General features: G+C 37.7%; 1 protein-coding gene across 3 annotated transcripts in view; it reads left to right on the plus strand.

Moving 5' to 3' along the window:
- The window catches only part of CHD9 (chromodomain helicase DNA binding protein 9), a 71,841-nt gene that overhangs the window by 12,418 nt on the left and 37,269 nt on the right, over positions 1–22,154 (plus strand). For 2 of the 3 annotated variants that reach the window (XM_068202710.1, XM_068202711.1), the window contains exons 2-6: positions 7,451–7,785; positions 16,935–17,046; positions 20,211–20,360; positions 21,477–21,545; positions 21,634–21,689. In XM_068202710.1, coding sequence (XP_068058811.1) covers positions 7,451–7,785; positions 16,935–17,046; positions 20,211–20,360; positions 21,477–21,545; positions 21,634–21,689 — 722 coding nt within the window. Of the gene's footprint in view, positions 1–6,168; positions 6,310–7,450; positions 7,786–16,934; positions 17,047–20,210; positions 20,361–21,476; positions 21,546–21,633; positions 21,690–22,154 lie in introns of those variants that run through there. The other variant, XM_068202712.1, reaches the window with a different exon arrangement.

Below are 22,154 nucleotides of genomic sequence, written 5' to 3' on the forward strand. Positions count from 1 at the left end.
TGTAACTATTTGAAGTATTTTACAGATTTATTTCCAGATGCCCACATAAGACTTGTTTCAAACAGTGAACTGAAACCTGAATTGCCTTTTTATAGAGTAGAGAGTTTAGTCATCCTTGTTGTTTAAGGAATCAAGTAATTGCAAAATTGGTAAGGTTAAGATTAGGCAAGAATGCAAGAAAGAAGTTTTTTGCTGAACTATTTTGGACTATATTTAAAGAACAAAATCCTAAAGTAATATGGCATGACTGTGAATTTCGTCTGAGCCTAGTAACTCAATGGTACATCCAGCAGGTGCCTTGGATATGATAATAACATTTTTTCATAGAGAGGAGCCCATGGTTTTCTCATGGTAAGTGTAGTGATACTGCCATAGTGCACCACGAGGCGTGCCCTGCATCAGCCTTAGACCACTGCAAATTCTGGGTGTTCTGGCTCTGCATGTGGAAAAGAGCACTGAGTTTTGCTGAGGCAGTGGCTTGTGTTGGCATTGTCTGCCATTTTCCAAACAGCTCTTACATTACAGACTGGAACCCAAGAGAAGTGGGTACATGATGGGCACAGAACACAAAGCCACTGAAAACTGAAACACATTAAATGCAGCAGCTTGGCAGAGCAAGCGGGATGAAGATCTCAATTTCTTTCATTTCCTGGCAATTTAGCATGCTCCATTACAGAGTTCCTCCTTTAAGAGTTCCCGTGCAAATTACACATAGTTTTCATACCACTACTAAATATTCAGAAAAAGATTCTTAACTGTAGTTGGCACTGAGCCTCAAAATACTTTCTTCAAACAATCTCTTCCAAATGGAAGCAAAATGTGTGCTGCAGACTCATGCTGCAACTTCCCATGCTGCCTCTGCTGCACGCCCAGCTTAGCAGCTGCTTCCATGGACATGGCTTGATCTTCCCCCCATGAATGATAAGGCAGGTCACTGGTTAAGAAGCTGCTACTGACAACAACTATGGTATCATCATTATACTAGTGGCAAAACATGATTAGTGATACTATTACTGGGTTCTGTAGCACTGAGATGTGAAAGAACACATGTAGAGAGAGTGTGATGTGCCAACAGGTGCATGTTTCATCTTAGCAACATGACTAGTTTAAGGTTGCTGACCCTCCCATTAGTGTTTTCATTTCCACAGAAATTTAAAATTTGGTTATAAGCATGATGCCAAGTGCCTTGTGAGGCATAAACCACATTCACATCCCAGATCACAGATGTATGTTCTGAAGTGACTGTTACACACATAAAAACTGTTGTCCAGTCACACCGCTGTAATTGTTAGCCATTCATTTACCAAAATTGTAGATAACAAGTTTGGAAGATGAAAAAGACAGACTCTCACCTGGTATCTTTTGGGTTTTTTTTAATTTATCTGTACATGTCTATTTTAATTTAGGCTAGGTTTCAGAAATGTGTGTCGTGAAATTCGATATCCATTAAACACTGAGACATTCTTTAGCAGTTATAACAAGCTAGAAAAAGAAGGAAGTATATTATCAGCATATTGAAAGAACCACAATTTGGAATACTTCATTGCCTCTCTTAATAGTTCCATATATGCACCAAAGAGAGTGCAAAAATGATAGAACCCCACTGATCTTCATTTGCCAGTGCTTTTGGCTTTGTGAAGCAATCCCAGCAGATGGTGTGGGGCAACTGTTGAACAAAAAAATAAAAAGCAGTTCAGAAGGAACTCTAAAGGAGTTGTCTCTGGAGAAAAGAAACTCTGTTGCATATATAGGTGATCTTCCCATTAGTTGTGCAGAAGCAGCCCTGAAAATCTAATTTCAGTTTACTGTCTAAAGAAAATTACATCTTTTGCTGGGATTGCCATGCAGCAAAGGAGATGTCTTTCTGCATGCATGTGGGGTGACAAACATGGATATTATAGGTAATCTTCCACAGATGGACTCTGTAAAGGCTGTGAGTTTTTGTTTTTTTTTAATAGGTAAGTTTTTGATTATAAGTCCACCATTAAAAGTCACTAGAGGACTTATTTTTGCAGACTATTCTAGAGGAAAGAATTTCAGAGTGTTAGTATGGAATTCAGATGTCACTGAGTTGAATTCATGCTTTGGGGTTTTTTTAAAGTTGCATTCCTAAATACAATTTCATAATTCAAATGATGAATGGATATACCTTTAAGATTTTTTCACTGTAGTGAATTAAAAGCAACTGCAGTTTTCAAATTTTCATGTGATTATCATGTGAAAAAATGAGAAGCCAATTTGGACAAAGTCCCCAAACTATTTATTACTGTAAGTCATGCAATTTATTTATGTGTTCTATGGTTCTGATACTAATACTGTTTTGGTGACTTGACATGCACAAAGAGATGCCTTGTTTAGTAATAAACATGAACAGAGGGGATGTAGTAATGCATGAAGATCAAGTTTCCAGGTGGCTAATTTTAGCTGCTTTTAGTGCAGTTGATGTCAAGGTCATCTTGATTTCCTGAGGACCCGATAAGACTGTCAAGAACTTGTTAGGCTTTCAAGGCAGTCAGTACTTGGTCTGAGCATCGTCCTGCAGGTGTGTACTGCTATCAGCAGGAAAGAAACAATCACTCAAGGCATGTAAACCTTAGCTTTCTGCTGATAGACTCCTTAGGGTCATAATTTAGCTCTTAGTGCTCTTAGCTCATAATTTAGCTCTTAGGTAGCTAATCTAAGTGGTTGGTAGATCCACAAGTGAAAAACATTATTTCAATAAAGTGCCTTGTATAATTCAATCACAAATGTGTGACTTGTTAAAATTCCAGAGAAAAGCATTGTCAGTTCCTAGAATATATCAAAAATGGGTGTGACTTCAGGGAGATACTTAGTCTGAAAGGTTTTGTGCACACACAGAATTGAAAGTAATGCTACTCTTGTGAATGGCCATACCTACTGTAGGAAAGGTGTTCTTACAGCAGAAGCCATGTTTTACTATTGGAACAGATAAAGCAGGATTTAGGAGGGTTTTCTAGGAGGTAGAAGTAGTTTTGGTGTTAAACTCCCCTTCTCCTTGGGGCTTCCTCTATAGTGATATGCAGGGGATGTGAAGGAAGTACTTGTTGTGGAGCAAATGAAAATGGGTTTAGGCTTCAGTGGAGAAAAACCTGATGTCTGTAAGTGTTGAGGATGGTAGTTTGTCCTTGCTGGGGGAAAGGCTGTTATGCCAGTGAAGGTCTTCAAATGCATGTCCTAAGCAACCACAACAAAATGTTGGAGGAAATGCCTTTCTATGAAAAGCCTACTGTTGTCTATTGGAAAGATGCTGTCATGATTCTGCTTCTTGATATTGCCTGGTAACTTGACTGCTTTTACATTGTTTAACTAAGAAATCCTTCAGATATGTGTAGGGTACCTTCTACTCCTGTGAGACATGTCAAATTCCCTTGAATAGTGCCAAAAAGATGCTCCCCTGGCTGTGGATCAGGGCACATGTGGGGAATTCTCCAGCTGTTGTCTGATCTGCTCCCTGATTATTTTTCCGGGCCAGTTCTGCGGTGTGAGCACCACTAGGGCCCATACCTGCTGCTGTTGCTAATGGCTTTTGCAGGCAGCAGCAGCAGTGTGAATTTGAGGCGATTCCTGCCAATTTCCCCGCTGCCCAGAGGATTGTGTGGAGCAGCAGGGAACTGACAGGAGGCTTGTTTCCTGAACTCGCTGCTGCTTGGCAAAGCCATTAGCAGCAGCAGATACCCTGGAGCTCCCTCTGTGCAGACTCAAAAGACAACATTGCATTGCTTTGCATTCGCTCATATTTGGATGATTATCTTTGCAATCGTGAAAAAAAGTACAAACCGATTTTTCCAAATGAAATCTTCAGGTTTTCAATATGTGGTTGCCTCGGGGTTTTCCTTCCCACCTTCACCTATATGTTTGTCAGTTAAAAATTTCTTTCTTGTTCTAGATGGAATAGGTTTGTAAGCCATTGGTGAGAGTATATATTCCTTAAGGATGTTTTATCTGCGTTCTGTCTCTCTGAGGGGGAAGGGTATTTTCAGCTTGCAAAAGGCTTTGCCCTTTTTTTTGTAGATGCTCGAGAACCTTTGAAATGGTTTTCTTTGTGCATAATGATTTACAACTGTTCAGTCATTTCATAGCTGTGCATGTTTTCGAATCATGAAATTATTGGTAGAATAAAAGAGCTCTTCTCGATTAAATGGCTTTTGTTGCTAAGTACACACAGATCCTGTCCTCTGTAGTGCAAGCATGTTTCACGTTCTAATCTCAAAACACTTGTGTTGCTTTCCAGTTTTGGTTTTTGTGACAGTGGTGACTTTCTTGATGAAGGTTTCGTTACACATTTATTTGGCTTAGAATGGCTGGCTGGTGCCTTCCTGCATCTTCGTGAATGTCATTTCCATATGGTTAGAAATGTCATAGCAAAAATTACAAAACCCTATGGTCTGGGATTTCTAACAAATAGCTTAATGTTTGTGCAGTGCGGGAGACAGAAGGGATAGTACAGAGCAAGATGCAGAGGAATTACAAGATAGAGGAGCCTCATCCAGCATACTCACGGTTCTACAGTAAGAGTGTAGTAAATGTTGTTGAGGAATAAATTGGGAAGCAGCTTTGAGCTCTGAGAAAATGCAGCAAAGAAACTTTGTTTTAAAATAATAAAATATCTAGAAAGAGACTGTAAAAGGATTCACGAAAAAGTCACCATTTCTGGATTACCTTCTTAATTATTAAGCAGTTTTTTTGTTTGTTTCTGGCCCAGGAATGTTCAAGAACCAACCAATGTAACACTACTGGCTTTAGTAGCATTTGGCTTTTAGAGCTAAAATTATACCCAGGGTATGTTAGGAAGATTTTTTATTTTGTTTAGCTGATCTGAAAACGTAAAATAGTCGATTAGTTACCATTTTTACTAAGATATGAAATAATAACCCTAAATGATAAATATCTGTAATTTATTATCGTTACTGTAAGCACAATGTAGAAACATCTTGGCTAGAGTTCTCAAAAGTAAAATTAAAATGTGGTAATTGTCCTTGTGATGCTGCTGCATATTTACAGAAATATCCTTGAATTTAAGTGGTATTAAGAAAATAATCAATTTAAAGTATTGGTGCCATTAGTGTTTCTACTGGACAAGGCACTTAATTTTGAAATTAGTCTTAAATAGAAGTGAAATGACCTTTCAGAGTAAACTAATCTTAACAATCTCTAAATCTTTGCCATATTTTAAATTTTCTATGGAAAAACATATCTTGCAAAATGAAGGTATATGTGTACATTGAGAAAAACATAAATCAAGTCCTGATCTTTCTTCATTTTTCTTGAGTGGGCTTTTGAGAATCAAGGGTATTGCTAGGATGGAGCTATGCTGTCAAAAGCTTCTTGTTTTCTGTATTTTTAAAATAATCTTTTAAGAAACCCCAATCTTCTTTTTGGTTTTATTTGCCATGTTCACAATACGTTATTTTAAAACTTGTCTGATTTTTTTAAAATGGCACTTTAACCCAACCTCGGATGAAGAGGCGCTTACCAGAGAGCGTGTCCCGAGGAGGTCTCCACCGCAGGGTCCGCAGGTCTGGGCAGAGGCAGAGGGATAAAACCGAGCAGTTCTTCCATTTTCTGTAGGAAGCAGGGAAGCCTGTCAGCAAACGATTTCTAGTCACGATTTCTAGTCATCGTATAGTAATGAAGTAAATGCAAGAAAAATAATTTAAAAAAAATCAAAAAAGCATACTGGAGAGCAAAATCTGTTTGTGAGGCCACAGGCTGGGACTCGGCCGCTGTCCCCCCGTGCCCTCCCCCGGGGCTGGAGCCGCAGGGCTGCGGTGCAGCGAGGTCCAGCACAGCACAGCGCCCGGTTCCCACGGTTTTCCGAGGGAGCGAGCAGCCGCTGTGGGCGGCGCTGCGGGCGGGGAGCGGGAAGGGTTAAAGCCGATCCCCGCGGGGGTTAAACGTGGAGCCTAATGGAATAATGACGGGTAGCACCATCTGCTGGCCTAGTTCCGCGGGGAGCGGGTCTAACCAGCGCTAATATTGGCGCTGATGCCTTTTGATGCTTTGTGCGTTTCTTTCCGCGCTTTGTTGGGAGCCGGCGGTCCGCGCACGGCGGGGCCGGGCCGGGCCGGGGGCGGCGGGTGCGCGCCGGGCAGGGCGCGGGGATGCTGCTGAAGCGAGCGAGCGCTCGGGGAGGGCTGTGCGCGGCCCGGCTGCCGCTCGCTAAATAGGCCATTTAGCAATCTTCTCCCCATGCTTTTCTCCTGAGCACTGCCGGGGGTGCTGGAAAAGCGGAGGGCAAGTCTTTGTCTGACGCCAAAAATGTCTTCAGTGAAGAGGCCAAGAGGAAGGGTAAGTGAGAGCCTGAATGAGTGGGAGGAGGAGGGGTTCTTTGGGCTAAAAGGCTAATGGGATTGAATAACCTTCCTTATTACTGGCTGCTGCTGCGGGAGCCGCATCGCCATCTTGAGCTGTTCCCGAGCTGGGTCCGGCTGTTTGTTCCAGCCCCGGGCCTTTAAGGTGGCATCGGGAGCGGCCCCATCCCTGCCTCCCGCCCCCGCCGCCCATGAGGCACCTATAGAACATGTATCCCGGGAAGTGCGCGGGGTTTGGCCAGAAAATGTGTTTGGAAATTCCTGGTGGCTTTTCTTCCTGCTCTAGGCAGAGGCGCATTTACGGGTGAGAACGTAACATAACTGTTATCTGCCGGGGTTTTGTGTTTGAATAGGAAATTCTTTCCATTCCTCAAAGGGGGAGGGGAGGAAAGCAAAAACATGTCTTCTGGCTGGCTGCAGGAGAAGCTTATCAGCCCCGTAAACAATTCTGCGTCCATGAAACGGGCATTAAAATCCCGAAGATAAAAACAAGTTACGTCTTTTATCCAAGGCATGGAGTGTATGTTGATCTAAATAAAAGAAACTGCTGCTTTCTGATCCGTTTATGGATATAGAGCTGTGTAATTTTAGTTTTGGTTTTATCTTTTGTCTGTTTTTTTCATCTTGATGTTGTTCAAGCATCTGTTGTGTTCCTCACCGAGTTAGTCCTGTATTTCATTCATCTGCTTTAAGGGAACTGTGGTCCTGGTATCCTACCTAAGGCAAAACACCGATGCTGTTACCTTCAGGAGCTCTTTGCTTCCTCATATTTTACGAGAGGTGTTGGACGTGTGTGTCAATTGTGTGGGAATGCTGCAAAGGTTCAGGATTGGTTTCTTCAATTACAGAGGTGGAGAGACCGCTGAGAGAATTTCAGAAGGATAATTTTTACTGACTTTGAGTACTTGGATTGGTTGTTTGAAACCAACAATTGATGTAGTTATTTTGAAACCCACGCCATTCTGTGGTATAAATGGAATTCCTCATTTTTTGTGTCCACATAAGTCCCTGGCAGTTACATTTTTTTAAAATGCATATCCGTATCAAAAAATGTTTGCACTTTTTCTTTATATTTTTAAACTAAGGGGATTTAATTTACTTTTTGTTTCTTGCTACAGCCTCCTTCCAAGAAGACTGATGGTTCAGGATCCTATACTAAGTTGCAGAATACCCAGGTGAGGGGAATGTCTGAAAAGAAGCAGAAGAAAAAAACAGACTCAGAAACTAAACAAGAGAAGGCGAATCGCATAATATCTGAAGCAATTGCAAAGGCAAAGGAGAGAGGAGAGAGAAACATTCCACGAGTAATGAGCCCTGAAAATTTCCCCAGTGTTTCAGCTGAAGGAAAAGAGGAAAAGAAGGGTAGAAAAGTTAAATCCAAACCAAAGGATAAGGAGACCAAAAAGCCGAAAACTGGTTCCTCATCCAAAATAAAAGAGAAAACAAAAATTGGGTAAGTAGATTAAAACACTGTCTTCTCTTCAGGCTGTAAATTGTTGATTAAAATGGAAACTGCTTACTGATAATAAAATGTTCTCCTCTGCTGCCTACACAAAATTCTTCCTGATTAAGTCCATGTGTGGACTCTCTCATTCAGGAACAAGAATGCTCTGTTTTCTCTTTAGATAAAATCACTGTAGGAGTGTCCTTTTGAAAGGAATTATTTTAAATACAGATTCAAAAATATTCTGTACTCACTTTGAAGCACAGACCGAAATATCTTTTCTCTAGTTTTGTAATATATTCTGACTCCAAACTGAGTTTTTCTGGATTTTAAATGCTGTCTTTATCAATTTTGGCACGAAGTTTCAATACAGTGTGCTTGATAAACTACACAGGGAGAAATTGGAAGTTTAATGAACTTGTAAGCAAGAGAATATTCTTACAGATATCACATCTGTATCAAAAGTAAAGCACATACTGGAAAGATTAAATTCTAAGAACTTTGTAGTGTTCCTTTATATCAGTTTAATATGCCCTCTTAAATATTTTGCAGACTCAGCTGTGTCAAGCTGGGCGGATACCTTGGGGTGAGGAGCCTTTGGAGTGCTCCAGGGGTTTCAGGAGCTGGCTCATCTTGGGACTCCAGAGCTAATCTGTGTTGCCTGTTTACTTTTAAAGGAGAGTGTGTGATTTCCAGTATTAAGTACGTCAGTCAGAACTTGAAATAGAAATCTTAGTTACAGTCTGATTTTTAGTTTTTTAAACCCATGCTCTTTTTGCAGTAGGAGAAGTATTAACTGGCACATCTCTGAAATTTAAATGTCTCATATCCATATATATATTTTAATGTGTGGAGCAGACATGAATGTTCTTTTAAGCAGCCTGTATCTCTGTGATTTCTTTTTTTCTTGCAGAGATCAATGCTTTTCTTACATGTTTGAAGTAAACAATTTTGAGTAGTTATCCTGAAGTATTAAGGTTACTGCTCTATACCCAACTTCATTCTTAACGTGAAATTTTGTGGTGTTCTTTCTGTTCTCTTTATCTGCTGGCATATGATGTTGCTTGTAAGCATCAAGTAGTGCTTCCTTTTCTTTTTTTATCCATCTAGTTTAAGGTGGGATTTCAGATGTGTACTTTTGTTAACTTGATTTCACTTCCATGTTTCTGAATTTACTCATGTTCTATAACAAACATTTAGTGTGTCTGTCTAACCAGAAAACTTCCATTGTTGTTCTGGTAGTGTCAGTTTCATGAAACCTTGTGGTTTGTCCTGAGTGTGCTTTTTATTCATTCTTTTGGATAATTGACCAAGCCTGCCAAAATAACATCGTTATGATATACTACATAGTTGCCATTATATTTTTACTATTTTTAAAGGAAAAAGGAAAGTAAACTGTTACCTACAGTTTATGATTTTATGATTCTGCACTCAGTTTTGTCTTGGTGAAATGCTTTGCTGTGCACATCACTTAGGATCAGTTTTCAGGATTTCATCAGACGGCGTCAGTTTAGAAAGAGACATTTTCAAAGCGTGTTTTTAGCTATGGTGTTTGTTTGATGCAGAGTACATGCAAGCTGCTAGAGGAGCTCCCATTTAATTATTGTCAATGTTTCATCATTTTGCATTGAGCTGTGAAGGTTTGTCTCCCCATTATTGACAGTTTAATCAGCTAATGCCCCAGTAACACTCTGCTATCTTCGTCGTGCTGCCAGGTATTGCTTTCATTATGAAGGATACATTCCTAAAGATGGAGCAGTCAGGTCCTGGTGAGGAGCTGTGAAGAGTCTTCTAGAACCACATATCACAGATTCCTGTTCATATTCACAGAATTCTATTTTATTTAGATGGGCAGCAGCAAATCAAATGCTTTGAGACATCAAGATACTTAATTTTTGTATCCAAACAGACTCATGTGTTGTGTTGGATTAACATTATTGTCTATTATTGATGTAAATAGATAAAATAATAACTGTTTAGCAAGGGATACACCAGGGATTTTGCAGAGCAGCAATTGCAATAAGACCTTGATTTTTTTAAAAGAATACTCTTACCAAACCCTGCTTTCTATGCAAATGTAACTGCTCATATTACAGCAAAATAATTACTAAAAAATCACTATATTGTCTTTTCAACCATGGTTAAAAAAATTTAGTGATTAATAAATTTTGTTTTATTCAGTGAAAACAAAAATTAAAGAATAAGGAGTTTAGAAGACTAAACAGCTCTTGTAAAGGTTTTGTCCTATCTTCTGTTCTTAAAATATATTTCTTAATGAATCTAAGCACATCTTTGGAATTATTAAGTCAAAATAGGATTGGTTTTTTTTAAGCGTGTGGGTTGCTTCATTGATTTTTCTCATTACCTTAAAATAAACTTTGACTGAATCTTGGGAAAAAATTTTACTATGCTAAAATAATACCTGTAAAAGACAAGTGCTTTATTGGGTAGGAAGGGAAGGGAAGATCTCAGTTCAATGAAAATGGATTTTCTTTGGATGGAAAGATTATTGAGATCTGTTTAAAATTGGATAAAAAAAGAACTAAAATTCTTTTTCAATCAATAATGAGAAAAACTTTAATATATAAATGTATATACATGTTTGTATAAATGGCATTCCTTGAATTTAATCAAAAAACAAAATTTGAAGTCCCCTCATGTTTTAAAAAGATTAGTAAACAATTTCCAACTGTTAGAAGCTATTATGAATTAATTTTTCTGCAAGCAGTATAGTTGTGAGTGTAACCTTGAAGCCAGTAAAGGTTTACAATTAAAAAAAAAAAAAAAAGATCAATATACCTTTTTTAACAGTAGTGGAGAATTTGTTTGGATGCATGTACTGTTCCATTTTATAAGGATTTCTACTGTGATATATCCATCCCAGATGAATAAATTTCTTTTCAGTCAGGGTTTTCTATAGCAAACTCATTTAACTTCCAGGAACTGTTAAATCTGTTGCTTCAGTTTGGATTGGAGTGTCAGAGCAACGCAGGAGGTGATGCAGAGTTGGGTGTGTTTGAGAAGATCTGAAGTCACATGTATGTTTTGGGTGACTCCTGTTTCATTTTTGCAGGCCAACACAGAGCTGAGCTATCTGAAACAGTAACAAATATGTTGATTTTTTTTTCTTTTTTTTTAATTTTTCTTTTAAGAAATGTTTGAGAAACAGTTTTGATCCTGGTCTTTCTTATCTGTGCTTGCACCAAACACAGCCTGTGCAATACAGGCACAGTTGTACCCTCTGTAGCACAGCACTCAAACAGCAAACTCTTATTTAGATTGTGATCATAGACTTTGACCTCTTACAGGGCTTTATTCTGTGTAACAAGTTTTGTGTTGCTCTGGAGGAGGATTTTCAGAGTTACAGTTGAACTGTAGCACTGGAACACTAATTGCTGAACAGACCTTGATAGAATTGCCTGGTAGCCATCAGTTAAAAAAAAAAAAAGAGGTGCTTTAAATTGTAATACAGCACAGCTTTTACTGAAATTGAGTAGCCCTCATCTGGGATCAAGATGAGTTTTAACTACTGTGGCTAGATTTAGAGGCAGGATGATCTTTCAGGAGTTCCTGTTTTTTGCTGCTCAGACAATCAGTTTGTGTTTGGGGGCTTCATGTTAATTGTTTATATTTTCCTTAGTGATTCTCTGATATCTACATCTACAGGAAAATTTTATAGCACAATTCGTTCTTATTTATCATTGCTAGTTAAAAATTGCTAGCAGTTACTTTCTGGGCAGGCTATAGTTTATTTCTCAGGGTGAGGGTCAAGGTTTTATTTCACAGAGCTGTAAAGACAGAGAGAAAATGCTTATTAATTTCAGTCAAGTCTATTAGAACTGGATTCTGTGGTTAGCAAAGTTTCTGTGCCATAAGTATTGGTGAAGATATATGACTAAATTATATTATTACCAAGAATGTTGTCAGGGTATGACAGAAATTATTAAAAGAATGTATGTATAATATATTTAGTATTACCAAAGTTAACTATTTTGCTTGGTGCATTGATTACTGATTGAATTAAATCTTCAAAATTTGCTTTACTATTACTCTGCAAACAGCAGAATCACTTTTCGTATCCTGGCTATTTACCAAGGTGTGTTGACATTTAGGGATCTATTTAAATCCTTTCATATTTTTACATAGAACTTGTTTCCATTTATAAGCTTTTTCTAATTGATTCTACTTCTTCCATCTAAGGTGATGCATATTTAATCTAAAAAGTCTACTTCTTACCACTTGATGTGAAGAATTATGAATTTGTGAACATTCTCTTGTTCAAAAAAGTAGATTGGCATTTAGGTTTTATAGCTCTCAACGTATTCCCACCTACTCAAACATAAAATTAAATATCACAGCCCTGATGAAAAGCAGCAGCTCTGCACTGGTGATGTAAAGGACAATATCAGTTGAATACATTTAGGTAATTTTTTTCTTAATCATTGCATGGTTTAAATAAATAAGTCCCCAAAATTCTAAGAACTCAATTTACAAATGCTTGAGTCAGAGTGGTAGTCCTTCAGTTCAGAACTGCTGCCAGAAATGGCTGTATTGTTTCATGTGTTAAAAGAGCACTGGTGGATTTTGTTCATTAATCCTTGAATTATGTAGCAATGAATCCAGCAAGTGGGATGTGATCCTGTGCACTGCCGAAAGGAGTAACTGTCCTTGTTGCCTTGTACCTCGAAGTAGGTCTCACAAATACTGTTCACAAGCAGTTTTAGAACCCAGCACCGTGACAGGTAATCTTTGCTTGTTGATCTGATAGTGTTGAGATGGTTTGAAGCCCTTATCAACTCAGGTAGCAGCTCAGGAGAGGTGGGGAGAGGGGTGGAGAGGAGGCGGTTCTCTGTCACACTGATGCCGTGGTGAGTGTAGGTGCCTCCAGCTCGGGTCTCCTGGGAGGCAGGTGCTGGCACTTGTCCTCCTGTTCCCTGCCAGTGAGGCAGATGCTGGGGAACAGGTCTGTGGTCAGAAAGGAGGGGTGCTCACTGAATCTTTGAGTTCTGTTAGACCTGTCTTGTGTCCTGATTAAAATAGCAATAAATTCAAGGTTTGGTCTTCCTTCTGGGATGTTATTTTGTTTGTTATTTGGCATGAGCGTTTCAATGTAGTGTGAGTTTGAACTGACCGATGGTTCCAAAAAGATTCTTGGTAGTGTTTAAAAATCTGTGCACAGTGCAGAAGTGATTAATTTGAAATACAACTGGGGAAGGAGACAGTGGCTAATATTACTGTGTTAGTATTATTTATTAAACATATGGTAAAAGGATAAGAGAAAATGGTTTTATACCAGCAAATTAACTCTCATTCAACAGGATACAGTATCTTGTCAAGGAAACTTCTACTTTATATTTTCAGCAAAGTTTCTAGTGATAAAGAATTGCTAATATTGTTGATAATGTAGGAGTTTTATTGTTAGTAATTTAACAAAGTGCTGTGGCTACAAATGATAATATCTGAGAGGTGACTTTGGACACTAATAATTAGTTACTTGGTGTTTTCTGTTTTGGGAAAATTGAAGTAGAATGATGTATTAAAGGCCAGCTGTACTTCCTATTCCTGACATGTCTAATATGTTATTTGCTGGCTTTTTCTTTCTATCATCTTTAATATTTCCTTTTTCATTCCTTGGAAGGCTTTGGTAAGTGTTTATCACTTTAAAGCTGTTCAGAGTACTGACAGTGTTTCCATCATGTTCCCTGCTATGAAACAGAAGGGGAATGGAGAACATTCTTACTGGTTTTCATTTGTAAGAGAGAAGTTGCAATGCTCTTCAAATAGTGGTTATTGGTAGCTTTAAAGCATGGTAGGAGTCCTGTGCTAAGGATCAGAAGTAATACTGGCTCATGAGAAATCGTCTTTTTAAACCTTTTTTGTGATGTAAGTTTATCAACATGTTTAGTTTGTAATTTTAGAAGAAAGTATGTAATGAAGAAATCTACAATGTCTAATTGTTGAAATATTTATAGACGTTACGTAATAAGATAAATATAAATTTAAAAAGGCAAGAGAAAGTGAAATTCAAGTGGAGTCTGGTGATATTATTTATTCCATGTCTACAGTGTGCTGTTAACTTTTCATAGAAACAGAATAGATAGTTTCTGTTCAGAACAGTTTGTTTCAGGGTGGAAAAAGGGATTTTAGCCAAGGATCTTTATGCTTTCATGCAGAAATTTATAAACTGGCAAGAGAACTTGTTCACTCAATGAAAATTTCTCACAGAATTGATCCAGTTTACAAGCTTCTGAAAATCATTGTTTTCACATAGCAGATCTTTTTAGAAGTTTTTGGCCAAAATATGAGCAGATTGCAATTTTACTGATAGAAATGTATGACTTTAGCACCATACTGTTGTTCAGCAACTTTTGATAGCAAGGAGCATTGTGATTCTGGGCACTGGATCAGAAAGAAGTAAAACTGCATTTGTTCCTGTCATTGGCACCATATCCATATAGAGGAAGAAACATTCTGATCTACAGCATGCAGAGATGTGCAGAAATTTCAGGGAGAAGCTTGTGAAGTATGGGGGGTAGGGAATGCAAGCTCAAAGCAAGACACAAAAGCTGACAAATGGAATATTGTGTGTAAGGCTGCAGGGGCAGAGCAAGAGGTGAACCCAAGGAGGGACTAAGAGAGGAACAAATGTGCAAGGAAAGATGTAGCTGGAGCAGTTTAATCACAAAATACCCCATATTCTAAAGCATCATGTTCTAGAACATCATATCCCATGTTCTTAAAATCCTCAGATACTCAATGGATACCACTAGAACCCATAGTAAACTTTATTCCCCTTAATATTGTACTTCTTGAATACTAAGGGACCCTTGAGCCTAAAATAGTAAACAGTAGTGCATGAAGTGAGAATGAGCTGTGGTTGCACAGATAACAAATATTTAACATAGCAACGTGCATTTAGGAATTGTTTTAATTTACCATTTCACAAAAGAGGATCAAAAATTGGAACAGATTGCCCAGGTACCTACCAGCTGTCAGCCTTGGAGATAAGTGGAGCTTAACTGGGCTGAGCATCATAAAAGAACTCTGAAATTGGCCTTGAGTAGGAACCACAGGTCTTCCTGAGACCTCTTCCAGCTTGACTTATATCTTAACACTTGCTTGATTAAAGAACATTCAGTTATCCTTTTTCTTTGAAAGAATTTAAGAGCAAGGAGAACATATATTGGTACTTCCTACCATTTTTTCAAACCCTAAATATGCAAACCAGGGACTTGGTGGGGTAGATGTTGTTTCATGAATGATCTTCCAAGAAATTCTCACTCATAAGTTTACCAGGTTTCCTTTTAAATGCATGTTAAATTTTAGCATCCAGAATTCCTTTTAACAACAATTTCAGAAGGTCAATCACAATGTGCCTCGTCTGTATCATTTTGGAATATATTAGCTGATTTGACATATTAGTGACAAGTGCTAAAGTAACACTTAAATTTTATGAAACAAAGTGAGATAAAAATGGAAAAAGTGATTATCCAAGTCCATCACTAGAAAGTGTCATGTTGGACAAATACCCCAGAATACAAATCTTAAAATAAAAACCAAGAAAAAAAGAAAGATGATTCCTAATCAGAGCTTGAAAAGTGAGGGGGAAAAATGCTCAAACTAACCTTGAAGTCAGTAGGGAAACCAATGTGTTCATTGCTGAAATTATTTCCTGTGATTATGAAACATGTTTTTTAAGTAATAATTAAACTGAGAGCACCTAATGAAAAGCCAAGGACCAGAATTTACTTGTGAACAAGCAGTTCTGTGATTGTGCTGACTACAGCTTCATTTCAACCTGCATCCATCAGTGCTGTTCACTTTGTGCTAAAAGTGAAAAAAAAAATTGGAGTGGAAAATCTTTTGTACTTTTGGAGGTTTTTGGCCTTTCCACTGAACATACATAAAGATTAAATATTGAAAAGCAAGTCAAATATTCATTGCTTCTGAAGTTATACCTGCAGTCTTTTGTAAGCAATGTTCCTGAAATTTTCCATAGTGTTTTGGAAATTTAACATGCTTATGTTCCATGTGAACTGTTAGTCTGGACGTAGTAAATATATATGTGTGTTCTCTTGTTTGAACACTTGCAAAGAGAAGTGAGTGAGTTGTGTTTCAACCATTACATTCTTACCTATAGTGTTCTCACCATGTGGCCAGTATATTTGATGTTATGTTGCTGTAAAATAACTTGTATTGTCTGTATAAAGACTAAAATCTTGTAGTTAATTTATTTGTAACATGGCAGAAGCACTTGTATGCTGGAACACTTTCCTCATTTTCTGTTACAGTTCCAATCATAAGAGACTATATGAAATACATATTTTAGCACAGCTCTCTGTGATTTTCTTGAATAGTTTATTATTCTACAATTATGCCACTGTAAACACATTTAAAGAAGTGTATTTGGCACATTTCAAATATAGAAAAATATTTTTACACCCTTTAGTTAGAAACAAATCTGATGAATTGGTATCATGATTTACAGGGTAATTTTTAAATCCAAACAGAGAAATAATTTATGCTTTTTCATTAGAGTTTCAGCACAATGGTGGTTCTTGACATACTCTGATAGGTTCTAAGATTACTTACAGATAAAACGACCAGATTTTGGATATAGCTTTTCTTTTCCTAAGGGCAAAGAAAGATTTGTTCAATTTCCTTATTTTTACCATTGAATGCCTTATTTAAGCATAAAAGTTTTGCATTTCAGACAGCTTTGGGTGATTTTTAGATTGTTCTCCACAGTTAATTTTTTTAAGTAAAAATAAGGGAAGGTACATTTTACAATGGTAAATTTTTTATGATAAATCATTTAGTGTTGTCATCTGCAGATGGTACCTCTGCTAACTTTGTGTAGCTTACCACTGTCAGTTGGTTTAAGTGTTGGATTTTGTATTTCTGTTTCTCATGTAAAGATTTAAAATGTGTATGATAATTAGGAATTTGTGATAGCAAGGTAACTGTAGAGAAGCTCACTAACACTAGTGAACAGTACTGTCTGCTGTAAGGTATTTGAGACCTGTTACTCATTTTTCAGACAGTGGTGCTGTCTGAGTTTTATGTTGAGAATATGGGAATTTCTAGTGATTTGCTCCTGAAGTTACACACACTGGTGTACAGCATTCACTCAGGGGCTGGGGTTTTGTTTCTGACAGAAAGCTGATCATCACACTGGGCAAAAAGCAGAAAAGGAAAAATGAATCTTCAGATGAATTGTCTGATGCTAAGCAGACTCCACAGCGGCCGCTGAAAGATGAAGACTCACAGGTAAGTAGTTGGTGTTCTTCCTTGATAAAATTCTGTGTGTCTACTGATCTTTTTTCCCCTGTCTCCAGAAAGTTACACTTCCTTGGATGCAGTGACAGTTACTCTCACACTTCCATGTATCTCATAGGTAGAACTTTTCATCATCAGCCACTTCTCTCAGTTGAAAATCAGAAAATCCTACAGGGTAGAATCCCGTTTCTGTAATGGGACATCAATACCCTGCTTGTATCTGTTTCATTTCAATACAGAAGCCCATAGATTTGAGACTGTAAGTACTTACACTGAGCTTGCTGTTAGACCTGGTCCTTTGTGAAAATGCAGAGATTGCCTAACAGACAGACATTTATCAGTGAAGCTGGCTCTTTGAGAACTTTTAAAAGGGCTGTTTCAAGCTTTAATGTGTTTCTTTTTTTTTTTTTTTTTTCTGAGCTCTGCTTCTGTAGAAATGGAAGGAACAGATTTCTTGCAGTGTTGGATCTGAAGGCAGCAATGATCAATATGCTGATAGGCTCTAGTTGCCTGTGGAATACTTCTGAAGGAAGTGCCCGATGAAGAATTTAAGTGGTCAGGTCATTCCCTTGAGGAATAGCTCTCTTGTAACTTACTTTCTGCAGTTTTTTCATAGATTGCCCTGAAGTAGTAGTAACATAGCTAATTATTTTTAAAACTTGTGCACAAAGAAACATGAACTGTTGATAAGAGATTATATTCTATTTATGTTTGCATTAGTAACAGAATTGCAACTTCTTGCTTTAGGGCAATCTCCAGTAACGTAAGGTTATGTGCTAGAACTGCACAGGTTTTTATCCTGTGGCAAATTTATCCACAGAGGCAAAATCAGTATTCAAAATAAGGTGCTGTTGAGTAAAAATTAATTGCATTAGTTGATGATAGTTGTCAAAAAACAATTATACGATACTGAATTGCCCTCTGGTGTTTCACAGATAATAATGCTGGAGGGGAAAAGGTATCAGAAGCCATTTCCCAGAATGATTTCTCATTAACTGAAGTGATAGCTTGTCCTAGGTAAAGGTTACCTCACAGGATCTGTAACTTTTCAGTCATGTTCTGTTACTAGATAAACATAAATGTATAGGCCAACAAATGTAATATGAAAGACTAAAGATCGGTTCTTTCCTGGGCACATCATGAAATCACCTGCTCGTGGTCTGAAGGGAAAAGAGAGTAGAGATAATCAGGGGTGGCATGAGAGAGAAATAACTTTTATTGCAGAATGTCACAGCATTGCCCTGCTCTTTTTGAAGGAACTGGAGAGAAGCAGGAAAGACATAAATTGCTTTACTTCATTAATTCATTTTCTCTTTAGTTTTTGAATATGTTCATGATTTTATTTTCAAAGAGCTGTTTCTAATTTCTGTTGCAAATAGCTGCTTCAAAGCTCTGGGGGGCAATTTTAGGCCTTTTTTCCCCCTAATTCATTTTGCATGCTTAGTTTCACATCAAGTGTCTTCCTTAAATAGATAATTTTTAAAATTTTTTTTTGTTTGTTTTTAATGTGCTACTTCATTTTTTGTCTTAGAGCCATTTGTTTATGGCCATAGTTCTCAGCTCAGGGAAATACAAAAGTTTTTTTCCAGACAGCTCAGATTATCTATTAATGTGTTGGAGAACATATGTTGATGTTTTGCTAATCACTTCATACTTTAAGAAAAGACATAGTGAGAAGAATTGAAAATGCCAGTTACATAATCTTGCATTGCTCATGTTACCTGGCTTTTTTTTTTAAACCTACTTCTGTCAGCAAACTATTATTGATTTAAGTATAATGTGACATTAGTGTATCTTTACATTAGAAATTCCTTTTGGTGATAGCACCTAACACCACACACATTTATGGAAGAACAGCTAACCTACATAACCGTGGAAAGCTCATGAAGGAGTTTCATTTTGGCAGCTCCTCTAGAGGAATGGTCATAGCCATCCTTTGACTTGTACTGTACCCACAGGTTACTGCTCTGTACTTGTAGTGTAGTTGTTAAAGTACAGCTGCCTCTTTCACCTGATACAGCCACACCAGGGGCTGAATTAACAGTCTGGAAGAAAAGTTCCGGTGCTGCAATCTCACTGTTACTTAATATCTGCTCTGCAGAAGCCATTGTGACCACAGGATTTAGGGTTTTGTCCTCTTCACAACTTGTTCTCCCAGCTGAGTACTGCAGTGTAATAGCACATTGCAACCTGCAATGGATTTTCTTGCTCAAAAACTCCCTTTTCTGTGTAGCTCAATATAATAAATTTGCTTTGTAGAGACTGTTTCGTTTTGCTGTTTTCATTTTTGTGATGATCAGTTCTCTAAAGCAGATTATAGTGTTTTCAAATGTTAGCTGACTAGTTTGATACTGCTGTTTTTATCCAGTGAATCCAATTTACAAATTAATCTTACAGTTAATAGGCAGTGTCTCATACTTTGGTACTGAGGGGTAGGAAATGTTATGCAATATCCTGATAATCTTAAGTATTTGAAACTGTGAGTGAGAAGGAATTTTTTTTTGACTGAACATTATTTCTTCAGCTGGAATTTGTTGTCCTCAGATTCTTGCAGAAACCAGAATGGAAGGTTAGAAGCTGCAGAGTAAAGCCATATATGCTGCTAAACAAGCCTTGATTAAGGTGGAGGAGAAAATACAGACATTGACAAAGCAACAGGCTTTATTAGCTGTCATGTCAGATGTCATCAGCAATCTGATGAATAAGATCTAGTGAAAACCTTCATCATTTTTTTGTATACCATTTAGTAGAGACACATCAGCTTATTTTATGTATTTCTTTCCCTCTGATTCTAGAGTTGGATGGTAACACTCTGCTGTTACATTGCATTAGGAAATCACTGTTGAAATACTAGTGCTCGTGGGAGATCTGTTGTGTATCAGCTTTGCTCCCATACCCTGAAGAGAGTGTTTCATGTTTGCTTTTGAGCCCTAAAACTAAAAGTATCTTATGCTTGCATGAAAGAGAAAATAACAGTTTAATTAATTGAATATAAGTGGATAACAGGGGTACTTTATTTCATGTTTGTTATCAGATGTTGACTTTTGGTTGTAGTTACAGCTGAAGTATTGCTTAGAGTGTCCCAGAACATGCAGCTCAGGTTAGGGGAAATTTTGGGTCAAACCTTTATCTCTTTCCTTTCTCCTGCATGGCAGAAGAGAAGATCAAATCGTCAAGTTAAAAGGAAAAAATACTCTGAAGAAGGAGAAGGGAAGCAATCAGAAGAAGAAGCAGCTAAAGTTTCTGTTAAAATCAAGAAGAATTCTGCCCCTCTACCTGCTGAGCAGCCTTTACAATTATTTGTGGTAAGTGAAAATTGGCTTGGTCTGTGGGAACTTTGCATTTGTCTCAGTTAGTTCAGTCAATAAAGCTCCTGCCTTGAAATACATTATTATTTTAAGCCACAGTTTAGTGTGACATTTTGCGAAGATCTTGAAAATTGTAAGAAATTACTTCTTACTATTTTTTTGTGTTACAAACATCTGTTGACTTAATTGAAGTTAAGAATAAGACTAAGGATGGGTATTGTTCAAGTAATGTTTTATGTGGCTTAGGCATATGAAAAAACTGTTCTGATGTTACCACGACTTACAGAAGCATCAAATTATTTGGGGGATTTCTGCTTACTGAGGTATTTAAAAAGGAGACTCCTCCTCTCCCCACAACCCTTTCAGGTTTATGCTTCACTTTTCAACTTGGAGACTCCAACTTGCTGTTGAGCTATTCAAGGTAAACAGAGTGGCAGGGAAGAAACAGGAAAAGAGTGTTTATGAGATGCTTGAAAGAGTGCCAGAAGTTGTAAGGGAAGGAGAGAGATGGTATAATTGGGAACAAATCAGACAGGAGGGAAGGTGACTGACTATTGCAAGCAGCTTGTACAGATCACCTTTGTCTCGGGGACCACAGCCCCAGTCGTGGCAGAGCCATGTAATCCCATCTGTGCCTCATCTCAGCCCTGCTGGAATTCTCAGCCGCAACCTCCTCTCTCTGATTTCACAGCATGTTTGTTGCCTGTGTGCAGAACAGATCAGACTAAGTTTGTCACATGCTGGGTTTCTTTCCTCTTTTCCCACCTGTCAGAGTTCTTCTCCAGTTGTGCATAACTAAATTCTGGGTATGTCCAGTGCATCAGCATTCACAGTGTCTGGCAAGCACCAGAATCCCCAGTGCTTGTACTGAGTGTGTTTGGCAGATGAGCACTGCAGCTGGTGCTGTTTGGAAGTGCCAAATTTGCTGTACTTCTGCATGTAACCCTTTCTGGATTTTAAATTTTACCCCCAGCCTGTTAGGGAATGCTGCTGGTGGAGGTCAAATTTACCTTTGCTCATCTTCTAACAGGCCACATGTGGCTAAAGATTTTAAGCCTGAGAAAGAGGGCACGTACTGTAGTTTTATAATATCATTGTTTTCTGTGTTTGTAGGAAAATCCAAGTGAAGAAGATGCAGCAATTGTAGACAAAATCTTATCCTCCAGGGTAATAAAGAAAGAAGTAAGTGATTGTCATGGGATAAAATAGTTTATTTGAAAAAAGGGTTTGCATCTGTCATTTTACATTTCCCCTGAACTTCCTTTTCCAGATATCTGCTGGGATGACAGTAGACACAGAAGAGTTTTTTGTAAAATACAAGAACTAGTAAGTATTAAAAAGTTGTTTCATTGGATGTGTTGACTGAACTGTTTAGTATCATATTTATGTACTCAAATTTTTTTGTTGTTTGAAGGTTATTTTGTCATCTGTTGAGATTTTTCTTTACCGATTTTTAAATTTCTAAGAATCTGTAATATGGTAGTAATAATTTTAAAACTACTAATATTGTGAAAGCAGCGCTGTCCGATAAGCTGGCAGCCTTTGTTCACCAAGGAACAGAATTTTTAGAGAAGATATTTATTGAATTAGAAGATATATTTATCAAGTTCAGCAGGGACTACATGCCAGAGGCAAATTTTAATTTCATGAATTTAAATCAGAGGTGTTTTTTGAACCTAGATTCGATTTACAGTGTCATGCATTTAGGAGATGCTGATGTAGTAGTTATACTTATGGTTTCAAAAAGAAAGAAAAAAACTTGTGGTAGAAATGAATTTATGTCAAAAGCAG

The sequence above is a fragment of the Anomalospiza imberbis genome, chromosome 12, assembly GCF_031753505.1.
Source record: "Anomalospiza imberbis isolate Cuckoo-Finch-1a 21T00152 chromosome 12, ASM3175350v1, whole genome shotgun sequence".
In the NCBI taxonomy this organism is placed as follows: domain Eukaryota; kingdom Metazoa; phylum Chordata; class Aves; order Passeriformes; family Viduidae; genus Anomalospiza; species Anomalospiza imberbis.